The sequence below is a fragment of the Vipera berus genome (genome assembly GCF_964194415.1).
Source record: "Vipera berus genome assembly, chromosome: W".
Taxonomy (NCBI): Eukaryota; Metazoa; Chordata; class Lepidosauria; order Squamata; family Viperidae; genus Vipera; species Vipera berus.
Window position 1 is genome coordinate 60,405,658 of NC_138210.1, and position 25,807 is coordinate 60,431,464.

Genomic DNA, 25,807 nt, shown 5'->3' on the forward strand with positions numbered 1-25,807 from the left:
TTTGCAAGAGACAGTTTGTATGTGTCTCGCCCACCAGTTGGCAGAGTTTTAAGTGTCCCATCTAGTTGCTCTTCAAGTTGCATAGTTCTGATATATCTTGCAACCTTATGGACAGCATGGTGAGAATTAAACCTCATTGATATGCCACTTTAACAAGGTTTAAGTAAATTTTCAGCACCATAATTATGCTGGTCAGTTATGGCCAAACATAGATGAGTACCAGGCCCATGCAAAAGTGGTTATAAACAAAGCAAATAATTCTACTCCAAAAAAGGAAAAAGTATTGTAGGACAACCTCATTAATGGAAATGAATAGCAAGAGGTACTTATATACTATTACAATCCTTTCAGTTGGGGGAACTTGACAGCTTAGTATTTTTAAAAAATGGAAGAAAAGTCATGGCGCAATATATTTAGTGGCATTTATAGCAATATTCAAATGTCTACTAATACTGTTCAGACTCGGTGCATTATACCAAAGTTACAAATTTATATTCTACATTACATCTTCTTGCCTCTTCTTACAATTTGTTTGCTTTTGAAGGAATAATATCACAATAGAGATGACCAATACCGAATTGTTCTTTGTTTCCACTGAAAATCATTGAGACAAGTGCAAGTATCTTTATATGAATTCACCTCAGTTATATTTATCACCTTTTCCATATGGGCATAAAAGAAAGTCCTCTATTAAATTCCTAGAGGACATATAAAAAAGGAACAAATGCCAAATAACTCAACTTACCAAATTAAGAAAATTAACTGTATCCAATAGTACAGTCACAGTGTTCCCCCCTCAAAACTCAGAAACTCTTGCTCAATTCTAAATATAGCACCATTTGTACTTCTTTATCAATTACTTCCTCCAATCAGAATTACAGTATACTGCATGTGAAAAAAAGCAAGCAGCAAGTAAGCCAACCTTATGCTACAGGAAAAAGCAACTATCCCTCTCCCCCAGTCTTTGATATTTTCACTCACACTGTAATAGATTTTCACATGGGAGTTGGTTTTGTACAAATCTTGTTCCTTAAACAAGCCATGTGGTGATATTATTTAACCATCTCAAAATTAATGTTGAAAATTAAAGGTGTATATATGCAATTCAGGGATCTCTTCCTTATGCTCAGCATAATCATGGAACAATGATGTGTCTTATGTCTCTTCACATTGCAAGAATGTAGGAGCATAGCTTTAACCAAGTACTATTCATCAAAACTCCCTGCATAGAAATATTAGCAAACATAAAATAGATATCTAACATATCTTAACTATTCTTGCTGTGCCAGTTCCTCTATAAGATGCAAAATAAAAAGCTCAAAATCCCAAAATTAAATTGACAAGCACCTCCATTGCATTCTAAAGTGTCACAGTTCCAGAAAATGGTTATCTTGCGAAGGTCTATGGCATCATGCATACTGTACATCATTCTCATACTGTTGTATTACTCTTCTGATCTTGAGTAACTCACCTGAAGCTATCTGATCCTATTTTAGAAGCGTGTACTTCTATATTTATTTAGTTATATTTATATACCGCCCTTTCCCTGAGGACTCAGGGCGGTTTACAGGGAATTAAAAAATCCAACATACAAAAGTTAAAACCGAATTAAAAAATATTAAATTGACCCTGTACACAATTAAAACCCCAATTAAAATTTCTCCTCAGCCTTGGCCCGAGAGCTCAAAGAGCCAGGTCTTCAGGCCCCGGCGGAATGATCGGAGGTCGGGGGCAGTTCTCAGCTCCACCGGCAGCTGGTTCCAGAGGGCAGGCGCTCCCACTGAGAAGGCCCTATCCCTGGGTGTCACCCGCCGGCAATCTCTCACCGGCGGAACCCTGAGCAGACCCTCCCTGTGGGAGCGCACTGGACGAAGGGCATTTGATGCCGGCAGCAGGTGTTCCCTCAAGTAACCCGGACCCAGGCCATGTAGGGCTTTATAGGTAATAACCAGCACCTTGAATTTCACCCGGAGGGCAACCGGAAGCCAATGCAGCTCGCGGAGTAGAGGTGTTACATGGGAGTATTGGGAGACTCCCATTACAACTCGCGCGGCCGCATTCTGCACCAGTTGAAGCCTCCGTGTGGTCTTCAAGGGCAGCCCCATGTAGAGAGCGTTACAGTAGTCCAAGCGGGAGGTCACAAGCGCATGAGTAACTGTGCGTAGGGCGTCTCGGTCCAGATAGGGACGCAACTGGCGCACCAGGCGAACCTGTGCAAAAGCCCCCCTGGTCACGGCTCCTATATGGTCTTCAAAATTGAGCCGTGAATCCAGGAGAACGCCCAGGTTGCGAGCCCTATCAACGGGGGGTAACACCTCACCCCCCATCATTAAGGATGGAATAACTTGGTTAACCCGAGATGCCGATATGCACAGCCACTCAGTCTTGGCAGGATTGAGACGAAGCCTGTTTCTCCCCATCCAGACCTGAACCGCATCCAGGCACCAGGACATCACGGAGAGGGCATCACTGGGTTGGTCCGGGGTGGAAAGAAAAAGTTGGGTATCATCAGCGTACTGGTGATACCCCACCCCAAAACCACGAATGATCTCGCCCAGCGGCTTCATATAGATGTTGAACAGGAGGGGCGAGAGAACCGACCCCTGAGGAACTCCACAAATGAGAGACCTCGGGGCGGATCTCTGCCCTCCTGTCAACACCGACTGCGAGCGGCCCTGGAGGTAGGAGGAGAACCACCGTAAAACGGTGCCTCCCACTCCCAGCCCCCTGAGACGCCGCAGCAAGATACCATGGTCGATGGTATCGAACGCCGCTGAGAGATCTAATAGGACCAGGACAGAGGAGCAACCCCTGTCCCTGGCCCTCCAGAGATCATTCACCAGCGCGACCAATGCCGTCTCCGTGCTGTGTCCGGGCCTGAAGCCCGATTGGTACGGGTCCAGATAATCAGTTTCCTCCAGGAACAGAGGGAGCTGATGCGCCACCACACTCTCAACAACCTTCGCCAGAAAGCGAAGGTTGGAGACTGGACGATAGTTGTTTAAAACAGCCGGGTCCAAAGCAGGCTTCTTGAGAAGGGGTCTCACCACCGCCTCCTTCAAGGCGGCAGGAAAGACACCCTCCTTCAAAGAAGCAGTTATTACTGCATGGAACCAGCAGCATATATGGCAGTCACATAGCCCAGATGCCCTTTTTTTTCTTTTACTCTAAAATTACCTTGGAGAAAGTTCAGGAAATGGATGCTGTAGTGTGGGTTTTTCGCACCCGGCGGGCTCCTCATGACTTGCCAATGAATGAGGACACGTCTCTCTGAGCGTTCTCGGGATGAGGGCCCAGACCGAAGTCCCAAGCTCTCTTTTATTGAGATACCAGCAACGCATCAGCAACAAGCAATTAGCAACAAGCAATTATCTAAGCGTTAACATTTCAGCTATCCATCAAGCAGTTATCTTAAGGTTACGAATGGTTACATCTCAGCCATGCACTAAGCAATTATCTTAAGGTTATAAATCAGCTACATATCTGTATGGAATGTCTTTGTTCTTGTAACTATCTTGTATGTGTTACTTTCTTGTACGTGTTCCAACGGGTGTCCGTCTGCACATAGCAAGGTCATCTGATTTTTGGTAAACTGCAACTTATGAACAGAAACGAAACTTGTCTCTGCCCTGAGCCAGACCTGCGCCATTTTATGTGAGCCTAAGGTGGAAATATCACAAGTTTCCTACATCTCCTCCTTTTTTGTTTTTTGACCCAAGGGGCTCAGGAGGACAGAGATGTGGTGCATTCCATTGTTAAGCATAAGGCTTTCTTTTGGCCCTCCTCGCCATCTATGTCTAATACGAAGGAGGCCTTTTCAATGGCGCGGTCCGTAGTATTTGACTCAAGGTCTTCTTGAGGCAATAACTGATATTTTCTTACCCACAAGGCATTTACATTCTTGATGGCACGTTGCTCTGCTATAAATGAAATGCTATTAGAGATAGCTCTAACAAAAATAGGTAAAACACAAGGCAAAATAATACATCCTAAAGCAATCATACTAATTAAAGCTACAATAGCTTGCAAACCAGGTAATTTGGGAAACCAGGAGCCAAATAATTCCTGAAAGTTAAAACCATTCCATGTTTGAACAGGAACATGAGCTACTTTAATCATTTTATCTGTGATCTCCTGAATCACTTTCCCACTGTCATCAATTTCAATACAACAATTTGTAAGATTAAATTTTCCACATACCCCCCCTTCTTTAGCTAAGAGATAGTCCAGGGCCAATCGATTTTGCATAATATAAATGTTTTGGTTATTGTTGTACCTAGCTTGGTGGTAACCATACAGAGTTCACATTGTCCCTCAGTCTGAGTATCAGTGGAACGTTGACGCCGGGACAAAACTTTATACATGTTCATCTGTCTTGCCTTGGTCTTATAACGATGCGTGAAAACAAACAAGTCCTGGGAAAGGGGAGGTTTAGCAAAGTTATCAATGGAAGCAAGTTCTACCCAGTCTTTAAATTGGCGTTCTCTACTGAAACCTTGACAATAATAGAAGCCAGTGGTCCTGGGGCTAACAATAAGTTGAAGCAAAACTCGACATGGATGATGATGATAAATGACCATAGACTCGTTGTTGACAACAGGTTGTTCCTTCTGGGTCCATGCGATGGGGCAATAAGGTTGAGAGTGATCTGAACAATGAAAATAAACAATATCTCCAGTATGTCCATAAACAAAGGTAGGGCCAAGCATCACTCCATGGTGTGGGGATCGAGAGGGGCGAGGATGTGGCTGCCAAATGACTCGAACCCCTATCCAATAATGTTCAAAATTATCAATGATGTCATAGCCAAAACACCAATAGTTGGCAGTTTGATTGATCATGGGTGGAAAAAGAATCAAGGTTAGCACTGAGTCTTGAATAAAAACAGTGTGAAAAGAGTCATTTTTGACTGGAACCAATGTCAAAGGTGTGAGCCATTGTAAAGAACGGGATGGGATAGCTGGTGAAGTGGAGGCACAATGAAATACTACAGGCTGAGTAGATGGCAAAACTTGACATCTGGGGTAAGCTTTCAGATGGAATTGTGTTTTAGTGGCATCAGTCAGTGGTGTTAGAACAAGGCTGAAAAAAGTCACAAACCATGCTGTCGTTTTTAGCGGGTTCTGTAGTTGTTTTTGTGGAAGCATGATATGGGCAAACATGACGACCGGGGATCCACAGCACTTTGTCTGGCAGTTGAACAGCTGCGTAGCCTCTGCCCCAGGTGATAAAGTCTGCGGGGCCTTGCCAAGTCAGGTCTGGAAGTTGTCGGTACCAAACCTGTGGCTTAGGGAGATCTGAAGAAGAAGAAGAAGAAAAATGCCGCTCTGCAGCTGTGGTTAAGGGATGGCCAGTCAAGTTTGAAAAGTTCAGAGTGTAGAGGCAAAGGTTAAGAGTTTCTTGCACTGCTGGGAGGTTGGGGTTTCGTTTTCCCCCCCGTTCTGATTTTTATAGCAAAGCATGTTTCAAGGTTTGGTTAGCTCTTTCCACCAAGGCTTGGCCTTGGCTATTATATGGAATTCCAAATTTGTGTGTGATTTGCCAATGATGACAAAATTCTGCCATGGCTTGCCTGCTATAAGCAGGGCCATTATCTGTTTTGAGTTCTTTTGGACATCCCAGCACTGCAAAGGTCCGAATACAATGATTAATGACATGTTTGGTGGCTTCTCCCCTTTGGGGGGTAGCCATGATGAATCCTGAAAAGGTATCAATTGAAACATGCAAATACTTCCATGGGGCAAATGGTGCATATTGTGTAACATCCATTTGCCAAATTTGGCAAGGCTCCAATCCCCTTGGATTGACACCCATAGGGATTGCAGTGGCTTGTTGGCTGCAGGTTGGACACTGCTGGCGAATCGCAATAGCTTCTGCAGCGGTAATGCCAAACTGCTTTTGCAAAGCTTTGGAATTTTGATGAAAATATGAATGACTTTCCCAGGGGGTGAGGGGTTGCAAAGAACAGGCTGAAGGTCCGGAGGCAGCCTGATCTGCAACATTGTTTCCCTCTTGCAAAAAACCTGGAAAAGGCTGATGACTACGAATGTGAGCAACAAAAATAGGATGTTGGCGTTCAAAAAGCAAATTTTGCAAGGTTAAAAAAAGTTGTAACAAATCTGGTTGAATGGATGGGGATAAATAAGATCCATAAATCACTTGAATTGTGTGATAAACATAAAAGCTATCCACAATAAGATTCAAAGGTTGAAATGAAAAAATTTGACAGGCCAAAATTGAAGCAGCCAATTCAGCTTTTTGAGCTGACCGCTGGGGTGTTGTTTGCTTGGTTATCCATTGACCATTTTCCAACCAGGCACAGGCGCCACACTCCTTGCTCCCATCTGCAAAAACTGTAACAGCCGAATGTAGGGGGTGAGGAGACAAGGGTGACAACCAGTCAATGGGTACAGTGCGAACAATTTGCAAACAATAATCGGGTGGTGGGTGGCAAGAAACCTTGCCATGCCAATCAGCTAAGGAAAATTGCAATTCACTCGAGGTTTGAAAAAATGATTCCCAAATTTGCAAAGACATAGGCACAAAAAAAGTGTCTATCTCCAGCCCAATCAAGGCTTTCGTTCGGTGACGAATTTTAAAAATCAATTGAGCCAATTGTGCTTCTCTGGTTAAAACAGAAACTTTGGGCGTGTGGGATAAATGAATCCACTCCAAAATTTTCAATTGGTTAGCACATTAAACAATAGCAACATCCGACTCCCATCATGCAACATCCACCTCTCACTTTCTTCTACTTCCCATGTTTCTCCCTATCCATATTTCTATAGTACATTCTTGTTCCTTCAGCATTCTAAGGCTTGTGTTAAGGCATGCAATTCACACGTTTAGGATGATCCCATTAGTGGCAATCCCCTTGTTTCCAACAATATTAATGCATGCAATTCACAAATCTGTGCAAACCAACTTAAAAACCACTTTTCTGTTTCTCCCTTCTATTATCCATTCATTCACTGCCCTTCTGCTACTCTGGCCTAACTTCTGTCTTTTCTGCTTCCACAGCTTCTATCAACTTTTGCATGAGCCAACTGTTTCCCTTAGCTATTAATCAATCCTCTACATTTCTCTTCTCCAAAAGTATTGAAGATTCCATAATCATATTTGGAGTCAGTATATATGTTCCCCTTTTCCTTTATTAACAATCTCAGAGCCTGTTGTAAGGCATAAATTCCACAGGTTAGTGCTGATTAAGGGAGGGAAATTCTCCCAGATATCACCTTCCATCAATGTGTCCTGCACACAGACACAAAAACATCAAAAACAAAAAAACAAAAACAAAAAACAACTCCACAAAAAGATTAGAGTAATTTCTTTTGGGTGATGTTTAACTAAAACTCAAAGATTTCCAAAAACTTGTCCAACAATTACTGTATCCTCTTTCCAAAAAAATTACAAGCTGAAACTGCAAGAGTGGACATTACATTTCACACCCACCCACCCCTTCCTCAGAACAGAATTCTAAGCAGAAAAAAAAATGGTTAAAATGACCAGCCACCCCCCCTCTTCTGGCTGTCTCTCCCTTTCTCACTCTTAAAGTAACACAGCGGGGTTGGGGGGGAGTAAAAGAAACGTTACAAAAATCTCACCACTAAAAAAAAAATAGTTTGCTCTCCTTTACATGCATTTTCCATAAATTCTCTCACACATCCTCCATGGCTTTTACAACAATAAAATCTGCAGTTTACTGTTCCTTTCACAGCCTGGGATGGGGTGGGGGGTGGTAGGTGGGTTTGAGGGCTAACACACTCACATTTACATATCAGCAAATTAACTCATTCACTTCCATTCTGACTGCTTGCATAAACAATTTCACATACAAAAATTTCATTTCATACTTTCTCCAGACAAACCATACATTGTTAAATAAGGCCTTTTTGTTTGGTGTTATCAGAGAGGATTTTGACCCTCTTCCAAGTCTTGGAAATAACACAGAACAACACAGACAGACATATATACACAGATACTATTAAAACAACATTTATTTAGACATATGGCTTGTCCTACAAGAGGTGAGAAAAATCATGAGGTGATTCCAACCGAACATGGTTGCTATAGGGCCCTTTAACCATCTCCTATTTTTCTCACCATTCCAAGTCCAAGCTTAATGTTCCAAATGTCCATATATATATATATATATATAAAACAAAACAAAACACACATATCAATTTGGGGTTGTGAGATGTAAAAACCCAAAATTTGATACTCACAACTCAAAGACAAGTCTGGTTAACAAAAACAAAGATTTATTGAAAAGAAATTGAAAATAATAAAGAAAATAATAAAGAAAGAAAGCGTTTGCAAACGCGGCCTCTTAGACCCTTCCCATTGGATTGGGTTCTAAGAGCGCCCTGAGCAAGTTTCAAAGTAGGCATTTTATACTCTTTCAGGATACATGCCATTCCTAAGAAGCTTAAGTTAGTCTTTGAAGTCATTTACATTTCTAAAAGATCCTCTTTGAACTTTTACTTCCAAAAGACTCATTGTAACAACTTCCTTACATCCGGCACTACACTATCTTGTTTTACTCATCTTCTTGAGGTGATTATCCTTTTTAACATTTCAAAAGAACTTTGTTGATTACCATGTGTGAATTCTCTGTCTAAGCAGGAAATACTGTAGATAGCCCCACATCTTAGTGTTACATTTGATACAATTCATTGGTGTTACATTTGATGTTACATTTGGTACCATTTATAAAAGAATAACCTTTTTTTTCCCTTTAATTCCACCCTTTTTCTCTTCTACCTGAATTATTCTTTTATACTTTTAGGAATTCATCATTCCCTAATTTTTCTTCAAATTCCTGTGGAAGCAAGTTATTATATTCTGAATCTTCTTTCCCCAACCCTTGTTTTCCTACCTTCATTATTAACATTGTTTCTTTTTTCCCATTTTCAACTGAAGATGTTATTAAGGTCATACTTTTCATTGTTCGTCTTATTAGTATTTGTATGAGAGGAATCAAACATAGTAAAAACATAATAGCCAAGAATCCTAGTATTGCAAATTTTGCTAGTTCTTTCCAATTTGCAAACCACCCTCTAAACCAATTATTTACCCCATCTAAGGTCAACCCCTTCCAGGTTTGGACTGGGACATGAGCTAATTTTATCATTTTGTCTGTAATTTCCTTTACTACCATACCACTTTCATCTACTTCAATGCAGCAATTGCTCAGATTAAATTTTCCACACACACCTCCTTCTTGAGCTAATAAGTAGTCTAAGGCTAACCGATTCTGCATAACGTAAGTTTGAGACTTTACACTTTCCTTAGCTAAATGCGTTAGAGTACTTACAGTGTCATTTGTAATTATTTCAAGCACTGCTTGTAGCTTAATTACCCTATTTAGAATATAGATGGGCTCTCTGGCACCTAAAGTGCCATCTTCCGCCCATGTAGCTGGTCCATAATAGTTGATGATCTTCTCTGGAGTCCAATCATCATCTTTCCAGGTTCCAATTTTCATATTGCTTGGTTGTATGGCTCTTTTCTTTCAGACTTTATCTGATAAATCATCATATACAGTTAGTCCCAGCCATTGTTTTTGTTCGATGGGAAGGAGGAAAAAACTTGGCTTTATTATTCCTAAGATACAAGATCCATACCACCCCTTGGGTAGATACCCATAGGCATATTTTCCACATATCCAATACATACCTTCCGGGGCTACCCAGTCCAGGGTGTCGTTTTCAGGATCTTTTAAATAAGCCATCTCAGTTATTTCACTTAATGTCTCTTTCTTTGATATTCCACTTCCTCCCCACCAACTGTCATTGTTCCATACAGCCAAGCAAATCATGTCTCCTACTGCGACTGTCCTATTCTTTCTTTGCCTCTCATAACATATTTTCCCTACTAAATTTGTGGTTAATGCCCATGTTCCCTCTTTTCCTTTTGTGAACTTGAGAGTTTTATTTTTCCACATTTCCACCACAATGTCATGTTTTAATTCTTGAGCCTCCCATATTTGTTCCTCCACAAACAAAACAATTTCTTACTGTTAGAGTTTTAGCAATTTCTTCAGCCAATTGTGCAAACATATTCACTGTTTTCTTAGGAAATTCAGGTAATTCTAATTTTTCGAATTCCTGATAATATGACCAAAAGGTACTCTTGCGTATTGGTTTTATTTTAGTTGTTTCTATTTTTAATACTAGCCACCCCCACGGGTCTTTTCCGGTTCCATCTATTCCTATTCCAAAGTCCTTATATTGAATTCCTTTTTCTAATGACTGATTTATATGTATACACATTGGGTTACATTTTCCTTGAGTGCAATCAGTCCTGGTACTTCCGATACTAATATTCACTTCCTTTGGACCTATACTTCTCTCATTTGGGACCGTAGTAGTATACCAATAATCATAGCTTGGAGCAAAGGCAAAAGGTACTACACTTGATATGTGCACTTTGTGAAATAAATACTTCCTTTCTTTTATATATAATTTCTTTCCCACTCTAAGTTTTCACATCTCACCCCAAACGAGTTATCAGATCCTTGTCCATTATTAATAGCTTGGCAAGCATCAAAGCACACCCCCACACTAGTTCCGCCCCTGGTTTCATTATGGGCTATGTAACCTCGTCTGATTTGACTTAATGAGAACATCTGAATTGCACCTACCCCTCCCTTATAAGCATACACCCACATTTTTGCAGTTACTGGTCCTATTGCTTTTGGGTCATAACATTCTACTCCTATGTTGGTGTGACAACGCTTATATTATATTGTGTGTCATTTTAAATGCAGTCTGTTAAGTTAGTTTGTAAACATTCAGGAATCATTGTTTTCTCAATTTTCCCTTCCCTTTTTGTCATTTTTACACATTGCGTACATGGTTCTAGTGGTTGGACAGGTTTTAAGAGTATAATAAGAAGAACTCCCAAGTACCACCCAGTAACATTCCAGTACATCCTCTATGCTCTTAATATCACACTCTATCTTACACCCCGTACATAAAATGCAATCAATATAATAGGAGCAACAACAACATCCACAAAGGCACTTACAAAACCAGCACCTCCTGGAGATATGGAGATATTGGATTTTTCCCAATCTTGGCTTTTCTCTGGGAGTGGAAGCATAAAAAAAAATGCAATGTTTTAGTCCTTATGTCTCTTTTACCCCTCCTTCTGTCAAGAGTCCGTTAGGTCCTCCAAAGCTTTAACTTCAGTGGATCTCCTTGGTGAGATTCCACCTTCCACCTCTCTGGGGCTGGCACGGGCCCTTTCACTTGGGAGTAATGAGTCCAACCTCTTTCAGCTGTCCGGATGGCTGTTTCAGTAGTTAACAAGACGATGTAAGGTCCCTCCCAAGTTGGAGTTAGTTTTTCATCTTTCCAGGCTTTTATCAACACCCACTGCCCTGCTTTGTATCGGTGTACTGCAAAGTCCAAGGGTGGGGTTTGAGCAAGAATGCCTTTCTGTCGCAAGAGAGAAAAACATCTGGACAGCTTAAGTACATATTCTATTATTTTATCTTTCAGTTCAACTCGTGGCAATCCCTCCTTCCCCATATAAGGTACTCCAAACATGAGTTCAAATGATGACAATCCAATATCTTTACATGGTTGTGTTCGTATCCTTAATAAGGCCAAGGGGAGGCATTTATTCCAGGGTAAATTTGTTTCCTCCATTAATTTAATCAAAGTTTGTTTTAATTTTTGATTAGCATGTTCAGAAATCCCAGAACTACTGGGGTGCCAAGCTGTGTGATAATCCCATTTAATTCCTACGGCCTCATTAATTAATTTTACTACCCTTGCCATAAAATGCATCCCCTGGTCACTGTCTATTACTTCAGGAAGACCATACCTGAGTATTATGTTTTCTAACAATATTCTACCCGTGGTGCTAGCATTTGTATTCACACATGGAAAAGCTTCTACCCATCGAGTTAAATGATCCACTATGACAAGCAAAAACCTTATTTTTCTTGCTTTTGGTAATTCAGTATAGTCAATTTGAATTCTCTGAAAAGGTCGTATTGCCAACTCCCTTCCCTTTTCCAAACAAGGACAGGATTGTAATTCCCCCAATTCTCCCAGATATCACCTTCCATCAAGGTGTCCTGCACACAGACACAAAAACATAAAAAAAACCTCCACAAAAAAATTAGAGTAATTTCTAAAACTCAAAGATTTCCAAAAAAATTGTCCAACAATTACTGTATCCTCTTTCAAAAAAAAAATTTACAAGCTGAAACTGCAAGAGTGGGCATTACATTTCACACCCACCCCCCCTTCCTCAGACCAGAATTCTAAGCAGAAAAAAAGTGGTTAAAATGACCAGCCCTTCCTTCTCTCTCTCTCTCTCTCTCTCTCTCTCTCTCTCTCCAGGGGAGGGGGGAAGAGAAAGAGACAGGAGTAAAAGAAATTTTACAAAAATCTCACCACTAAACTTTTTGCTGTCCTTCACATGCATTTTCCATAAATTCTCTCACACATTGTCCATGAAACTTGTCTCATTGTTGTTTTTTTCATTTACTTTTACAACAATAAAATCTGCAATTTACTATTCCTTTCACAGCCTGGGACTCGTGGGGGTGAGTGATGTTTGAAGGCTAACACACATTTACATATCAGCAAATTAACTCATTCACTTCCATTCTGACTGCTTGCATAAACAATTTCACATACAAAAATTTCATTTCATACTTTCTCCAGACAAACCATATATTGTTAAATAAGGCCTTTTTGTTTGGTGTTATCAGAGAGGATTTTGACCCTCTTCCAAGTCTTGGAAATAACACAGAACAACACAGACAGACATATATACATAGATACTATTAAAACAACATTTATTTAGACATATGGCTTGTCTTACACGAGGTGAGAAAAATCATGAGGTGATTCCAACCGAACATGGTTTCTATAGGGCCCTTTAACCATCTCCTATTTTTCTCACCATTCCAAGTCCAAGCTTAATGTTCCAAATGTCCAAATATATATATAACAAAACAAAACACACATATCAATTTGGGGTTTTAGGCCAAAACAGGTCTCCCCTTTTTAATTGAAAAGGGGGGGAAAACATTTATGGTTACCTCCAATTTATCCCACCAACTTCAAAAGACAGTGGGGAAAGACTAAAAGGAATTTTGAACCTGGGGTCTTTTGCAAGTGTAAAGGGGGAGGGGAAAAGTAGCACCCTCCTCACCTCACCTTTGACAAAGGGAATTGAATAGTCCAAAGAGCTAGATTAAAAGAAAAAGATAGAAGAAAAACTTGCTTTTATTTCTCTGAATTTTCTTTTCTTTAGGTTTACAACAACAACTACAACAATTGCCCATCTTCTTTGAGAGTTTCCCTGATTATGGTTCCCTGAGGTTCTCGATCTTATGGCCACTCAAAATTTTCAACACCAGTTCGCTTCCCTTCAGGCTGTCCTTTCCCCTCGCGGGTTAAGGAAATGCAACCTTTCAGGTCCGCACTCGCTTTGGACTTACCAGTGTTCCCAGAACACAGCCCATCACACTCACACAGCCATTATCGCAGAAACCTCCCACAATCGCTCTCCTGACCACCCAGGTACAATTGTGTGCTTCCCTCCTTCGGGGCAAAAGTTTCTTACCTGGGCCAGTGCACTGGGTTACCTGGTCCTGGGCCTCAGTTGTTGACTCTCTTCCTTTTTCCTATTCTTTGATTTGGTAGACCAGAATTGTCAATTTAGTTTGGCTCGGAGCCTGCAATGGGAAGCTAGATCTCAGACAACTCCAGGCAGTTGAAATCAACAGGCGCGCCCCTGGACTTTACTGAGAACAGCTCCTCCCTAGAGGCTCTTTCAAGCCCCACGTTTGGTCGCCAAGATTGTGAGATGTAAAAACCCAAAATTTGATACTCACAACTCAAAGACAAGTCTGGTTAACAAAAACAAAGATTTATTGAAAAGAAATTGAAAATAATAAAGAAAATAATAAAGAAAGAAAGCGTTTGCAAACGCGGCCTCTTAGACCCTTCCCATTGGATTGGGTTCTAAGAGCGCCCTGAGCAAGTTTCAAAGTAGGCATTTTATACTCTTTCAGGATACATGCCATTCCTAAGAAGCTTAAGTTAGTCTTTGAAGTCATTTACATTTCTAAAAGATCCTCTTTGAACTTTTACTTCCAAAAGACTCATTGTAACAACTTCCTTACATCCGGCACTACACTATCTTGTTTTACTCATCTTCTTGAGGTGATTATCCTTAACATTTCAAAAGAACTTTGTTGATTACCATGTGTGAATTCTCTGTCTAAGCAGGAAATACTGTAGATAGCCCCACATCTTAGTGTTACATTTGATACAATTCATTGGTGTTACATTTGATGTTACATTTGGTACCATTTATAAAAGAATAACCTTTTTTTTTCCTTTAGGGTTTTAGGCCAAAACAATAGTCCAAAGAGCTAGATTAAAAGAAAAAGATAGAAGAAAAACTTGGTTTTATTTCTTTGATTTTTCTTTTCTTTAGGTTTACAACAACTACTTTCCTATTCTTTGATTTGGTAGACCAGAATTGTCAATTTAGTTTGGCTCGGAGCCTGCAATGGGAAGCTAGATCTCAGACAACTCCAGGCAGTTGAAATCAACAGGCGCGTCCCTGGACTTTACTGAGAACAGCTCGCCCCAAGAGGCTCTTTCAAGCCCCACATAAGCCAATTTTAACAGGAGTTCATTTCGGGCATATTCATTGTCTATTTGCCTTGTTATTTCTTCCTGCAGTCTATCCACAAAGTCTGAATAAGCCTGATTGGGACCTTGATAAACCTTTGCAAAAGACATTTTAGCTTTTCCGTGAGGATCATCTATCTTGCGGAAAGCTGCTAAAGCCCCTTCCTGTATCAAATTAAAAGCCTCCCTTGGGCTTTGAGCCTGTTGGTCATTTGTAATGAATTGTCCCGTGCCAAATAATTGATCCCTATCTACCCCTTGAGGTAATCCAGCAAGAATTTTTTTTTCTCTATTTCTTTTTTATACTCAGATTCCCAAACTACATATTGTGAAGGTGTCAGTATCATGTGTGCAATGGACTTCCAGTCTACCAATGCCATCACATAAGTAGCGGCCATGGAAACGAAAAGTCCTTGCACAAAAGGCGATTGAATGCCATATGAAGCAACAGCTTTGTTTTAAGATCTTTCACTACATTCCATTCCAGTCCTTCATATGTGTGAACAGCATTTCCTCCAGCTGCCGGAGCTGGCTGGATGTTTACTGGATAGCAAGACAAATCTTCCATTGTTAGCTGTCCTGATCGGGCGGCCTGTCTAACAGCATTTGCCACCATTCCTTCTTTAGGATAATTGTTAATTACTTCTGGCTGAGCCTGAGGGGCACTGGGAGCCGCAGCTGAGGTGCCCTGCTGAGTTTCTCCCGGCTGAATAGGTTCCTCATAAGGAGGGGGAGCCGGAGAAACGGAAAAGGCTTCTTTAAGTCCCTTTTCGTGAACCAACAAACTTTCTCGCCAGGCTGTTAACATTTTTGGAGGTGCTCGAGGAGGTTCGTGGAGCCATTCTCCAATTTTTCTCCAAGTCCCTGTTTTCAACGAGCCCTTTTCCGGATAAGCCGGAGTATTTTCCCAAATATATTCCATTAAAGCAATCAACTCCTTTTTTGAAACTGCTGGTAGTTGTTTGCCACTACTTTTAAGTAAAATATTAGAAGTTCTGACTATTTCCTCAAGCTCTTTCAGATGCGCTGCCTGTTGCTTAGAAAATTTGTTCCCCATACTCACGAATGGATCGTCTTCACGAGGCGAGATCGTGTGCACAGCCTATTCCAGGCGATGAGTATGGAGACCGTCAGAGACGTATCCACTCGCAGCAGATCACGTCGGGTTGCTGGGAACCTGCTGCTTGAAGCAGCCAGGTTGCTGGGAACCTGCTGCTTGTGAACAGCCAGGTTGAGCGCGGCCACCATCGGGATGAGGATGGACGGCTGAAGACGTATTCCGCAGAATCACATCGGGGTCACCAGTTGTGGGTTTTTCGCACCCGGCGGGCTCCTCATGACTTGCCAATGAATGAGGACACGTCTCTCTGAGCGTTCTTGGGATGAAGGCCCAGACCGAAGTCCCAAGCTCTCTTTTATTGAGATACCAGCAACGCATCAGCAACAAGCAATTAGCAACAAGCAATTATCTAAGCGTTAACATTTCAGCTATCCATCAAGCAGTTATCTTAAGGTTACGAATGGTTACATCTCAGCCATGCACTAAGCAATTATCTTAAGGTTATAAATCAGCTACATATCTGTATGGAATGTCTTTGTTCTTGTAACTATCTTGTATGTGTTACTTTCTTGTACGTGTTCCAACGGGTGTCCGTCTGCACGTAGCAAGGTCATCTGATTTTTGGTAAACTGCAACTTATGAACAGAAACGAAACTTGTCTCTGCCCTGAGCCAGACCTGCGCCATTTTATGTGAGCCTAAGGTGGAAATATCACAAGTTTCCTACACTGTAGTTGCCTAACAACTGTAGCCTAGATTCTTCCTTTAATTACCACTGAAGAGAATAAAATACCAATCGATCTTAAGACTGAAGCTGTGATTGGTGATAGGTCAACCAATAAATACACAGATCCATAAACTATGGATATTACCACATCTGATCCTCAACAGAAGATGATTAAGCCCACCACGTTCCCTCTTTCCCAGCAACTTTTAATTTGGATGAACCTGGGAATTTCTTGGTTGAGCTTCCTTGCTTGGTAGCCTCTCTTACTATCAATAGTATGAGCTTGACCAAAACTCTCCAGGAAATTCACAATCCAGGAAAATGGCAGAAAAGGCACTCAATGAGTAGTGATCAGGCAGGACATGGACATCCCACAGTAGGATATGACCGATTTAGATGCTTCTGTGGAGTGGTAACAGAGCCATCAGGAAATGGGTGGGAGCAAGTCACAATATTGTTGAATATGACCATCCAATCCCCAAGTTTCTGCAAGGATCTCAAACTGTCCTGTTCCCAGAGTCCCTAGGAACTGAATCTTGCCGTCCATGGCTTCCTGGAGAAAAGAGTTTCCGATGCAGGCTCCATACCCAACGCTAAAAAGAAACAAAAGCAAATCAGACTTTAGAAAGTCATCAACAATTTTAAATAAGTGTTGAATACCTTCCCTCTCAATTATTCAATCCACATATCTCTACTTTATATTTGAATCTTTAAAATCCATCCTGACCTTATGAAAATTAATTTGAGGTTTAAATCTTAATACCATTATGCATTAATAGTACATAGCACTGACCAACATGCAATTAGAAAGCAACATTTTATAGCACATTTTGTTTAGTATCCATAGCATTTCAGCTTGGTTGCTTTCTAACTTGATCTCCTGCAGATATGTTCCATTTCTACTCTCATCAACTCCAATCAGCATGGCCCATGGCAAAAGATGATGAAACGCACAGTCTACAATACTGGAAGGCATCAAGTTGTTCACTATGTTATAACAACTGTGCAAGATTGGTTGATATTATTTCATTATCCAGACGGAGGACTAGAAAACTCAGCTCACACTGTTAGGCATTATGTTAGCCAGCTGTATAGATATTAGAGGAATTTTAAATAGCAGTAGTAATATAAAGACAACTGTGTGGCAGTGGCACAGAGGACAGAGAAGCTATAGGACGATAGAACACAAAAGGAAGAGCACCTGGACACAGAATCACTCATTTAACAGGGATGAAGCAGACATCCTGAAGTATCCCTGTAATATAGACTGAAAGAAAGGCTCTTGGGAATAATATGTGCTGCAGCTTAGGGAAATGGGGATGGCAGGGAGCAGATACACGAACGGAGTGGGAAGTTGCACAAAGGCAGAAAAGTTTGGTGGGGGGGCTGTACCTGGCCGCCCCAATCTCAGAGTGGGGTCACTGGTTCTCCGGCAATGCCAAAGCTCTGGCAAATAAAGAAAAAAAAACAGAAGCCATCAGGGATGGCCTAGTGAACCTTGGAGAGGAAGGATAGAGTAGCTGAATCATACTATTTGGCAGAAAAAACACATAACTGTTCAAATACCTACAAGGTTACCAGCAACTGAAAGATGGTCTTTCATAACTTTGTTACAAGGACAGAATTGCCAGTGGTAAGTAAAAAGTCTTGGGGCACTCTTCCACTCAGGGCAGCTCATATCCTTAGTAATGAGCCCTATAATCAACAGATTCAACTGCTAACAACTTCCCCCGATTCACAGCATTTCAGGTCGCAGGCACTTCTCCCCAAGGAGTGAGGGGTGTCACTTCTAAGAGATGTTGATTATAATAATGAAATATCTGGGTTGAGACCCTCCCTCTGTATGTCTTTGAAACAAAGTTAATCCAAGTAGAACCACCCATCCAGCACCATTTCCCTTTCCTCAGATAAAACCTGAAATAATACAGTCAAGAAAAGGCATTATATGAGGTTAATAAAAGAACTCTATTACAAACTCTTATCGCCAAAGAACATTTAAAACACTGAATAAACTCACCGACTGATGGTGTCCTAAAGCAGAGCTGCTGCCAGGCAGTGAACTTCTCCCCTGCCTAAGTGGTTCATGGTGGCTTGGGGAGGCTCCCTCTGACCCGGAGGTGTGAGCTAAGAGGAACACAGAACACAGTTAAGCACCAGCAGAAGCAACTGCTAGTCTCTTGAGAGGGTTGATAGAAGAACAGTGATGCTACCTCTCGGGATGGGCTTGACATCTAAGTCCCATTCCTCTTCCTCAAAGTGGCCAGGGAGTGACAAGCCAGGAGGGGGACCAGGGCCAAGGCCCAGAGGAGCTAAGCGCTGAGAAAGGCAGGAGGACAAGCTCATTGAGACACTTGGCTGGGCAGCTAAAGAGAAGTGAGGAGGGAAAAAAAGAGACAAACATCGAAGGCATTTTGATTCATACCCCTGTCCCTGAGAACACCTCTCCCTCCAGTTTGTTCCTATCTCACTAACAGATAACATTATTTCAACCACATTTTTTGTGGCCTTTCTCCATCTTAAACTCATGGGGGCCAAACAAGGTGGGAGATTATTTTGGTCCACTCTTGGCTTTCTGATTGCAGATAAAAAGGTTCTGAGATTGATCTACCAGTTTTCACTGTTTGCAAATCTATTTCCTCTCTTCCCTACATTTTTTTTGTGTATAGTAAAGGCAATAAGGCTACATTTACTTAGAGTTAATGCATCACTGCATTGTCGGTTCCAGTCTGCTCATTACTGTTTTTTTTTTCTTATCAGTTCTTAAGCAGCCAACTGCCTGAAATGCAAGGCTCCATCCACAAACATACAACCCCCTTCCCCCCCCCGCCAAAAAAACAAAACAAAACCCACCAATGGGAATGTACCAAGATTAGGCCTAACTAGAAACTCTGGTCATGATGATGCTGGTAATCAAATGACATAATCAAAACTATACTTTTGTTTTGAATTCCCTGGATCACACAAAGTAGCATTTGCTTTGTCTGACAGATCTAGTTCTGTAAACTTAACGGGGATAATGACACTAAAAAAAACACTGATTCTTTCTTTTTCAAAATAAAATTAATGTTAATCTTTGACATAGATTTTATGCAACTTTTCTTATGCAACTTTTCTTTTCTTTGAAGAAAAGAATAAATAAAACATTTTAAGAATTCCAATCCTCCCTCAATCAAAACATTCCCCTGTTGACCTGACCATCCTTGCTTAGACATGCTCATACCTTGTCTCCAGAGCAGTTGGGCTATAATATTTGTCCACTGATGCTTGACTTCAGTGGAAGCTGCTTGCAATGTATACGCCTGCCGGGCTGGTCCCCTTCCAAACCAAAGCTCAAAACGTAACCCACTAGAACCCACACTCTCTGTCAACCCCATGGAAGCAGTCTGTATGAAGAGAGGAAACAACAGAAAATGTGACACTGTTCACGCTTCATAATCAGCTGCAAAGTAATTTGATTTTCACTTAACTGTTCTGCAGCCTCAATCAGTTATAGCTTATGCAGTAAATCATTATTAAACCCATTGCTCACTGCAATATATGAACAAGGTGTCTGAGTAAATATTGTTGCACCATCTGCAATAGGAAGTAAGTTTACATGCAAAGCTGAGAGATGGGTGATCCAGGAGAAAAGAAGGCTTTTTAGTTGACAAGATTTTTCACCAAGAATTATAATTTTATTCCCTGATGTCAGCTGAGCTATTGGTGAGATAATCAATCCCTTCTCTTCTTCCCCAAATTTTAATTTTCTTCCCAATTCTTTTTTCCACACTGCATTTGCAGTGGCTTTCAGCTGTTTGTCATGTGCAAGTCTGACAATCATGTTTATTTATTGAACGGATAACTAAAGCAATCTCATTTCAGACAATAATTTCACCAGTATGGATTAAAATAGCCCCAAATTACACTTCTAGTCCCTAAAGCCTGGGAAAATATTCAGGATAATCACTTTACCTACCTGCAAGGCCTGTTTGCAGACATAGCTACCCTCAGCTCCTTTACATTTGGTAAAGAGTAGCAGCTGCTCAAACAGGAAAACATGTCGCTGGCATTTACGGCGTCCAGACAACAGAATGAGTTCACCACACTGAAGCAATGGCCCTTGTTCTGACAGTTTCATCTGCAAAGGAGCAGGAGCACACATGAAACTCAGGTTGCCTTTCCCTCTAGTGCTGAGAAGAGTGGGAGACTGTCGGTGCCCCCAGTTTGCCCACCAGTATTTTTGTGTTTGCTGTTGTAAGTATTCAGAGTTTTGCACATTTCAAAAAGATCAGAGTTTGGCAACAGCACAGAACTTTTGCAAGTGTCAGAAAAGATTAAGCTGGCAGGTTTAGACAAGTGGCATGGGAGGAAACAGCACATGCACAGTAAGCAGCAAGAAAGATGCAGCACCATACGATGGGAGCGCCCACGCGCTCACCTCGCAGCCCCGGATCTGCTCTGTGGCCAGCAGGTCTCTGCCTCGCTGCTCCTGTGCCTCCAGCAGTTGCTGGGCCTCCTGTAGGGCTTGGCGGTCAAGCCCCTGCTCGAGCTCACATTCATGTAGCAGCTCACCCAGGAAGCGCCGGTACCGCTCCAGTTGCTCCAGAGGCACCTGCAAAGTGTATGCTAGTTGTCCATCCTCACGTGGCTCCATCAGACCTTTCTACAGGAAGGAGAGGATAAAGACAGAAGGCTAGAATGAAACAACAGAGACAAACCACTCAGATGTTACCTGTTACATCACCGTTTCCTGGATATCCCATAATCCAGACATGTCAAACACAAGGCCAGGGGGCCGGATCCGGCCCACGAAGTGGTTTCATGTGGCCCACAAAGCCATCCTGGAAACAGTGAGGGAACGGCCCCCTCTGCCTTGGCCCTGGCCCAGAGACCCTCCTTCTGCCAGAGACCCTCAGATCTGTCCCACTCCTGCCCAGGCCCCCATACGCACCCTTGATGCGAACGATGTAGAGCTGGCCACGCCCACCCAGTAGGCCATGCCCACCCTGGCCATACCCACCCGGCCCCCTTAGGGCAACTGCAATGCTGATGCGGCCCTCAATGAAATTGAGTTTGACACCCCTGCCACAATCCATCTCTCTACAATGAACGAAACTACACAAATATTCCAAAGTTGAGCTTTTTGGGGGATGGCCAGCAGGCTGCACATGATCAAACTCTCAGTGCAACTGTAAGTATGCCAATCTCAGGGAGACCTAATCTAATGAGTAAAAAGGGCCTCTTATGAACAGAAGCTGTTTTCTTTAGCAGTTGATTCATCCGGCCTTTCAAGATCAAAAGGGAAATTCCATCTCTGTCTGCCACGTGGCTGCAACTCATTTACCTTGCCAGTGCTTCGAAGCAAAGCCAGGGCAGCCTGGAACTTGTGGTGATCTTTGGCATAGGTTGCATACAATTGAAGCTCTTCTTTCTGAAGTAGGAAAGAGAAAACTCATCAGTGGAGTACAGTCAGGTAAATTCCAGGAAAACTGGCTATTGGAACAGAGCAAAATCACCTCCTCTCTAGCCCAGGGGTAGGCAACCTTGCCTCTTTTATGACCCGTGGACTTCAACTCCCAGAATTCCTGAGCCAGCCATGCTGAGGGGAAAGGGAGAGGTTTCCAAGCTGAGCCATGCTGGCTCAGGAATTCTGGGAGTTGAAGTCCACAAGTCATAAAAGAGCCAAGGTTGCCTACCCCTGCTCTAGCCTATGGGCAACTTATGCTCATTTTTACTCCCTCCATTCTTTTTAACAGGACAAGGCAAGCTCAAAAGACTTCCATCTCTTTCTTTCAGCCTTGCTGCTTTTGAATTCCATGCACTAATAATGGAATTAATATTCCTTATCAATTTATTTCCATGCTAAGCAAAGCTTGTCCTGATAATTTGTATTATCAGACTTTTAAAGAAGCAGGAGAAAACACAACATTTTAATAAGGTGATAGGCTCTTTGAAAAAAAGAGGTCTTTTTTATTAATGGAGAGAAGCAAAAACTTTGTAGCAAGCATGTAGGTGAAGGTTTCTTGTAGTAGAGCAGGTAAACAAAGAGCATGGAGTACTCAAGAATTAAGGCAAAGTATAATTCTGACAAAACAGAAGGGCAGAGCTGACCAGAAGGAAAGGCAGTTTGGCCATTACTGTGCTTTCTGCATAGTCTTTAAAAAATGAGGATAAAGAACCGCAAGCTTTTTAAAAAGGGGAGGGAGCTTTTACCTAGCTTTTTAAAGATGGACAGCCCTGCATTTGCTGTGAACCAGATTGACATATCTCCAGGAACAGTAGCTAGCTATCCTGCTGCTATATTGAAGACTGAGGTTGTTTATGTCAAGCAATAACATATGTTATTTCATATGTTAAACTTGTGTATTGCTTTAAGAGATTTAGTTTAAGTTTGGGAGGGGGGATGAGTAGGATTGCACCTTTCAAGGCCATCTCTAACTAGAGAAGATAAGACCTTGGCAGGTTTTCTAATGGAAGGGAAACTGATTCTTTAAATTAATTGGAGAATATGATTAATGACAAAATTAGAAAGGTGGAGAATTGTGTTTTAATATATTGTGCAAGGGGCGGAGATTTCAGATTCCAGCTTCCTTCAAGCAAGCATTTGCTGGTGTATTAGGCTAATAAAGGACTTTTAAGGTAAACAATGCCTCAGAGTCACTTGAAAAGCCCATGCGTGGGAAACTTGACAGTTTACTTTTATTAGGTAAAGGTAAAGGTTCCCCCCCACATGCGTGCTAGTCGTTTCCGACTCTAGGGGCCGGTGCTCATCTCCGTTTCAAAGCCGAAGAGCCAGCGCTTGTCCGAGGACGTCTCCGTGGTCATGTGGCCAGCATGACTAGATGCCAAAGGTGCATGGAACGCTGTTACCTTCCCACCGTAGTGGTCCCTATTTTTCTACTAGCATTTTTACGTGCTTTCGAACTGCTAGGTTGGCAGAAGCTGGGACGAGTAACAGGCGCTCACTCTGTTATGCGGCACTCGGGATTCAACCCGCCAAACTGCCGACCTTCTGATCGACAAGCTCAGCGTCCTAACCCACTGAGCCACCGCGTCCCTTTTACTTTTATTAGTTAGAGATAATTTAGCCTTGCAGCTCTCTCTGGATATAGAAAGCAAACAAAGGTTGGATCTACTATATCTTGGATGCAAAAATTAAGATGACCACTACATGGCAGCAAGGAAAGAGTTTTCTGTACTTCTTTACAACCATTTAGTGGTTAACTGGAGCTTTGCAGCCCAGATCTGGTAGCCTTATCAAAGATTAAAGATGGAAGAAATAAAAGAGAGAGAAAGACCAGAAGTTGAGAGAGCAATGACAGTCAAAGTTGTGATATCGGCCAACCACTTACACACAGGTACTCCCGATTTACGACCACAACCGAGCCCAAAACTTCTGTTGCTAAGCAAGAAAGTTGTTAGTTTTGCCCCATTTTACAATCTTGCCTGTCACAGCTGTTAAGTGAACACTGCAGTTGTTAAGTTAGTAACAGTTATTAAGTGAATCTGGCTTCCCTGTTGATTTTGCTTGTCAGAAAGTCGTGAAAGATGATCACATGACCCCGGGATACTGCAACCATCATAAATATGAATCAGTTGCCAAGCATCTGAATTTTTATCATGTCACTATGGGGATGCTGCAATGGTCATGTGAAAAGTCACTTTTTTAGTGCCATTGTAACTTTGGTCACTAAATGAATTGTTGTAAGTCGAGGACTGCTGGGAGTCATGCTCTACTCAGGAGATTTTACCTGATTAAAGACTTGTGTATGGGCATTTTGAAAGCCAGGGTGATACACTGGACTGGCACCAAATGCTCCCTGAGCTACCAAAGTTCATTGGGTGACTCTGGATGAATCACTCTCCTCAATCCAATCTACCACCAGTTGTGGGGAAAATAGGAGGCAATGCTATGTCCCCCATTTTCAGCTCTTATACAAAGGAGGGATATCAATTAACAAATAAATAAATATTGTCAATTTTTAAAAGAATGGGCCTATACACAAAAGCTATTGGGAAGCTATGCTCTCTTCCCTAAAACCCTGGTATCATACCAAGAGACTCTTTAGTTATAGGGGTGGAGTAAAAGGCAACTCTATATGCTCAAGAGGAAATCTCTGCTTCACTGCTTCTTCACATATGCCAGAACATTTTTTTTAAAAAAAAGCCTTTCAGAACCAAGAGATGGTCACGTGGTTGAGGAAGCTCTGTCGGTGGATGGGTGAGAAAGGAAGGAAAGAAAGGGGTGGAATTCTGACACAGGAAATGGGTCCCAGCATGCAGCAGGTGGAGTAGCAGCTGAGGAAAGGAAGCACTCACGTGGCGCAGGAAGCAGCTGCCAGCGCGTGACGGGTGGTTCATGCACCCCTCCAACTCGCTCAGGAGGCAGCTGGAATGGAAGGCCAGCAGCTGGTCCCGCGTGGCCCGAAGGGCACTGCCCAGGCATCTTAACTCAGCTGTCCAGGCCTGTCCCCCGGGCTCCTGAGACAGAGAGAGGGGCTGGCTAAGGGCACCCACGTACTCCCGCTCGCACTCCAGCAGCTCAACCAAAAGCTGCTGTTGGACCCTGAGGAGAAAGAGGGAGGAATGGTCACATTCAAAGTTGCCCAGCCGTGCTTGAACCATCTGGTGACAGCCAAGTCTGTCAAGCAAGGAATGTTACAACACATCGGGCAACAGAACATCAGCACAAGGGTTTATCAGCTGCTTCTGCTCCCCCACCAAAAAAATGTGTGCGATCAGTGTTTTGAACCACATTGCATATCTGCAAATGTATAATTTTATTTTCATTGGGTATGATTCTGGTTCAAGGTGGCTCCAGGTTATTTTATATGTTTTAAAATATTTATGTATTACCTGTCATATTATATTCCATACAGTCTTTCTCTAGGCACGATACAAAATTTAAAATGCATTTGATTGCAGTGGGATGTAGTCAAAGCATATGCACAATAAAGCAGTGCAGAGACCGGGGCTTCAGATCTTGCACAAGCACAATACCTCACTGCTGCTCATTAAAGCAGACCATTTTTTCAGATTTCTGTGCCAGGCTAGGATAAAAGATGTAGTTGCTTCAAGATTAGCATTAACTGTAATGAGTCAGCTCATTAAGGTAGCAGCATAGTTTTTTTAGGTTTGTATAGAAATCCAAAATGCAACTCATTGCTTTAGCGAATAGCATAGAGGTTCTGCTTTCATCAATAATTTTCTAAACCTGTACAATCCTAATGCAGAATAGGAACACACACGAACACCAGGAAATAATATAAAGGGACAGTACTGTGAAATGTTTATTACGTTATGATGTGACTGACCAGTGTGCTAGCCGATTAGCTATTGATAATGGATTTTGGTCACCACAGACTTGGTA

General features: G+C 42.0%; 1 protein-coding gene across 1 annotated transcript in view; it reads right to left on the reverse strand.

Annotated features, from left to right (window-relative positions):
* Nucleotides 1–16,140: 16,140 nt before the first annotated feature.
* The window catches only part of LOC308676346 (rho guanine nucleotide exchange factor 40-like), a gene marked incomplete at its 5' end in the record, with an annotated part of 35,907 nt that continues 26,240 nt past the window's right edge, over nucleotides 16,141–25,807 (reverse strand). The window contains 8 exons of the mRNA XM_081342155.1: nucleotides 16,141–17,051; nucleotides 18,476–18,582; nucleotides 18,669–18,821; nucleotides 19,679–19,841; nucleotides 20,414–20,575; nucleotides 20,876–21,100; nucleotides 21,782–21,868; nucleotides 24,757–25,003. Coding sequence (XP_081198281.1) covers nucleotides 16,956–17,051; nucleotides 18,476–18,582; nucleotides 18,669–18,821; nucleotides 19,679–19,841; nucleotides 20,414–20,575; nucleotides 20,876–21,100; nucleotides 21,782–21,868; nucleotides 24,757–25,003 — 1,240 coding nt within the window. The 3' untranslated portion in view covers nucleotides 16,141–16,955. The remainder of the gene's footprint in view (nucleotides 17,052–18,475; nucleotides 18,583–18,668; nucleotides 18,822–19,678; nucleotides 19,842–20,413; nucleotides 20,576–20,875; nucleotides 21,101–21,781; nucleotides 21,869–24,756; nucleotides 25,004–25,807) is intronic.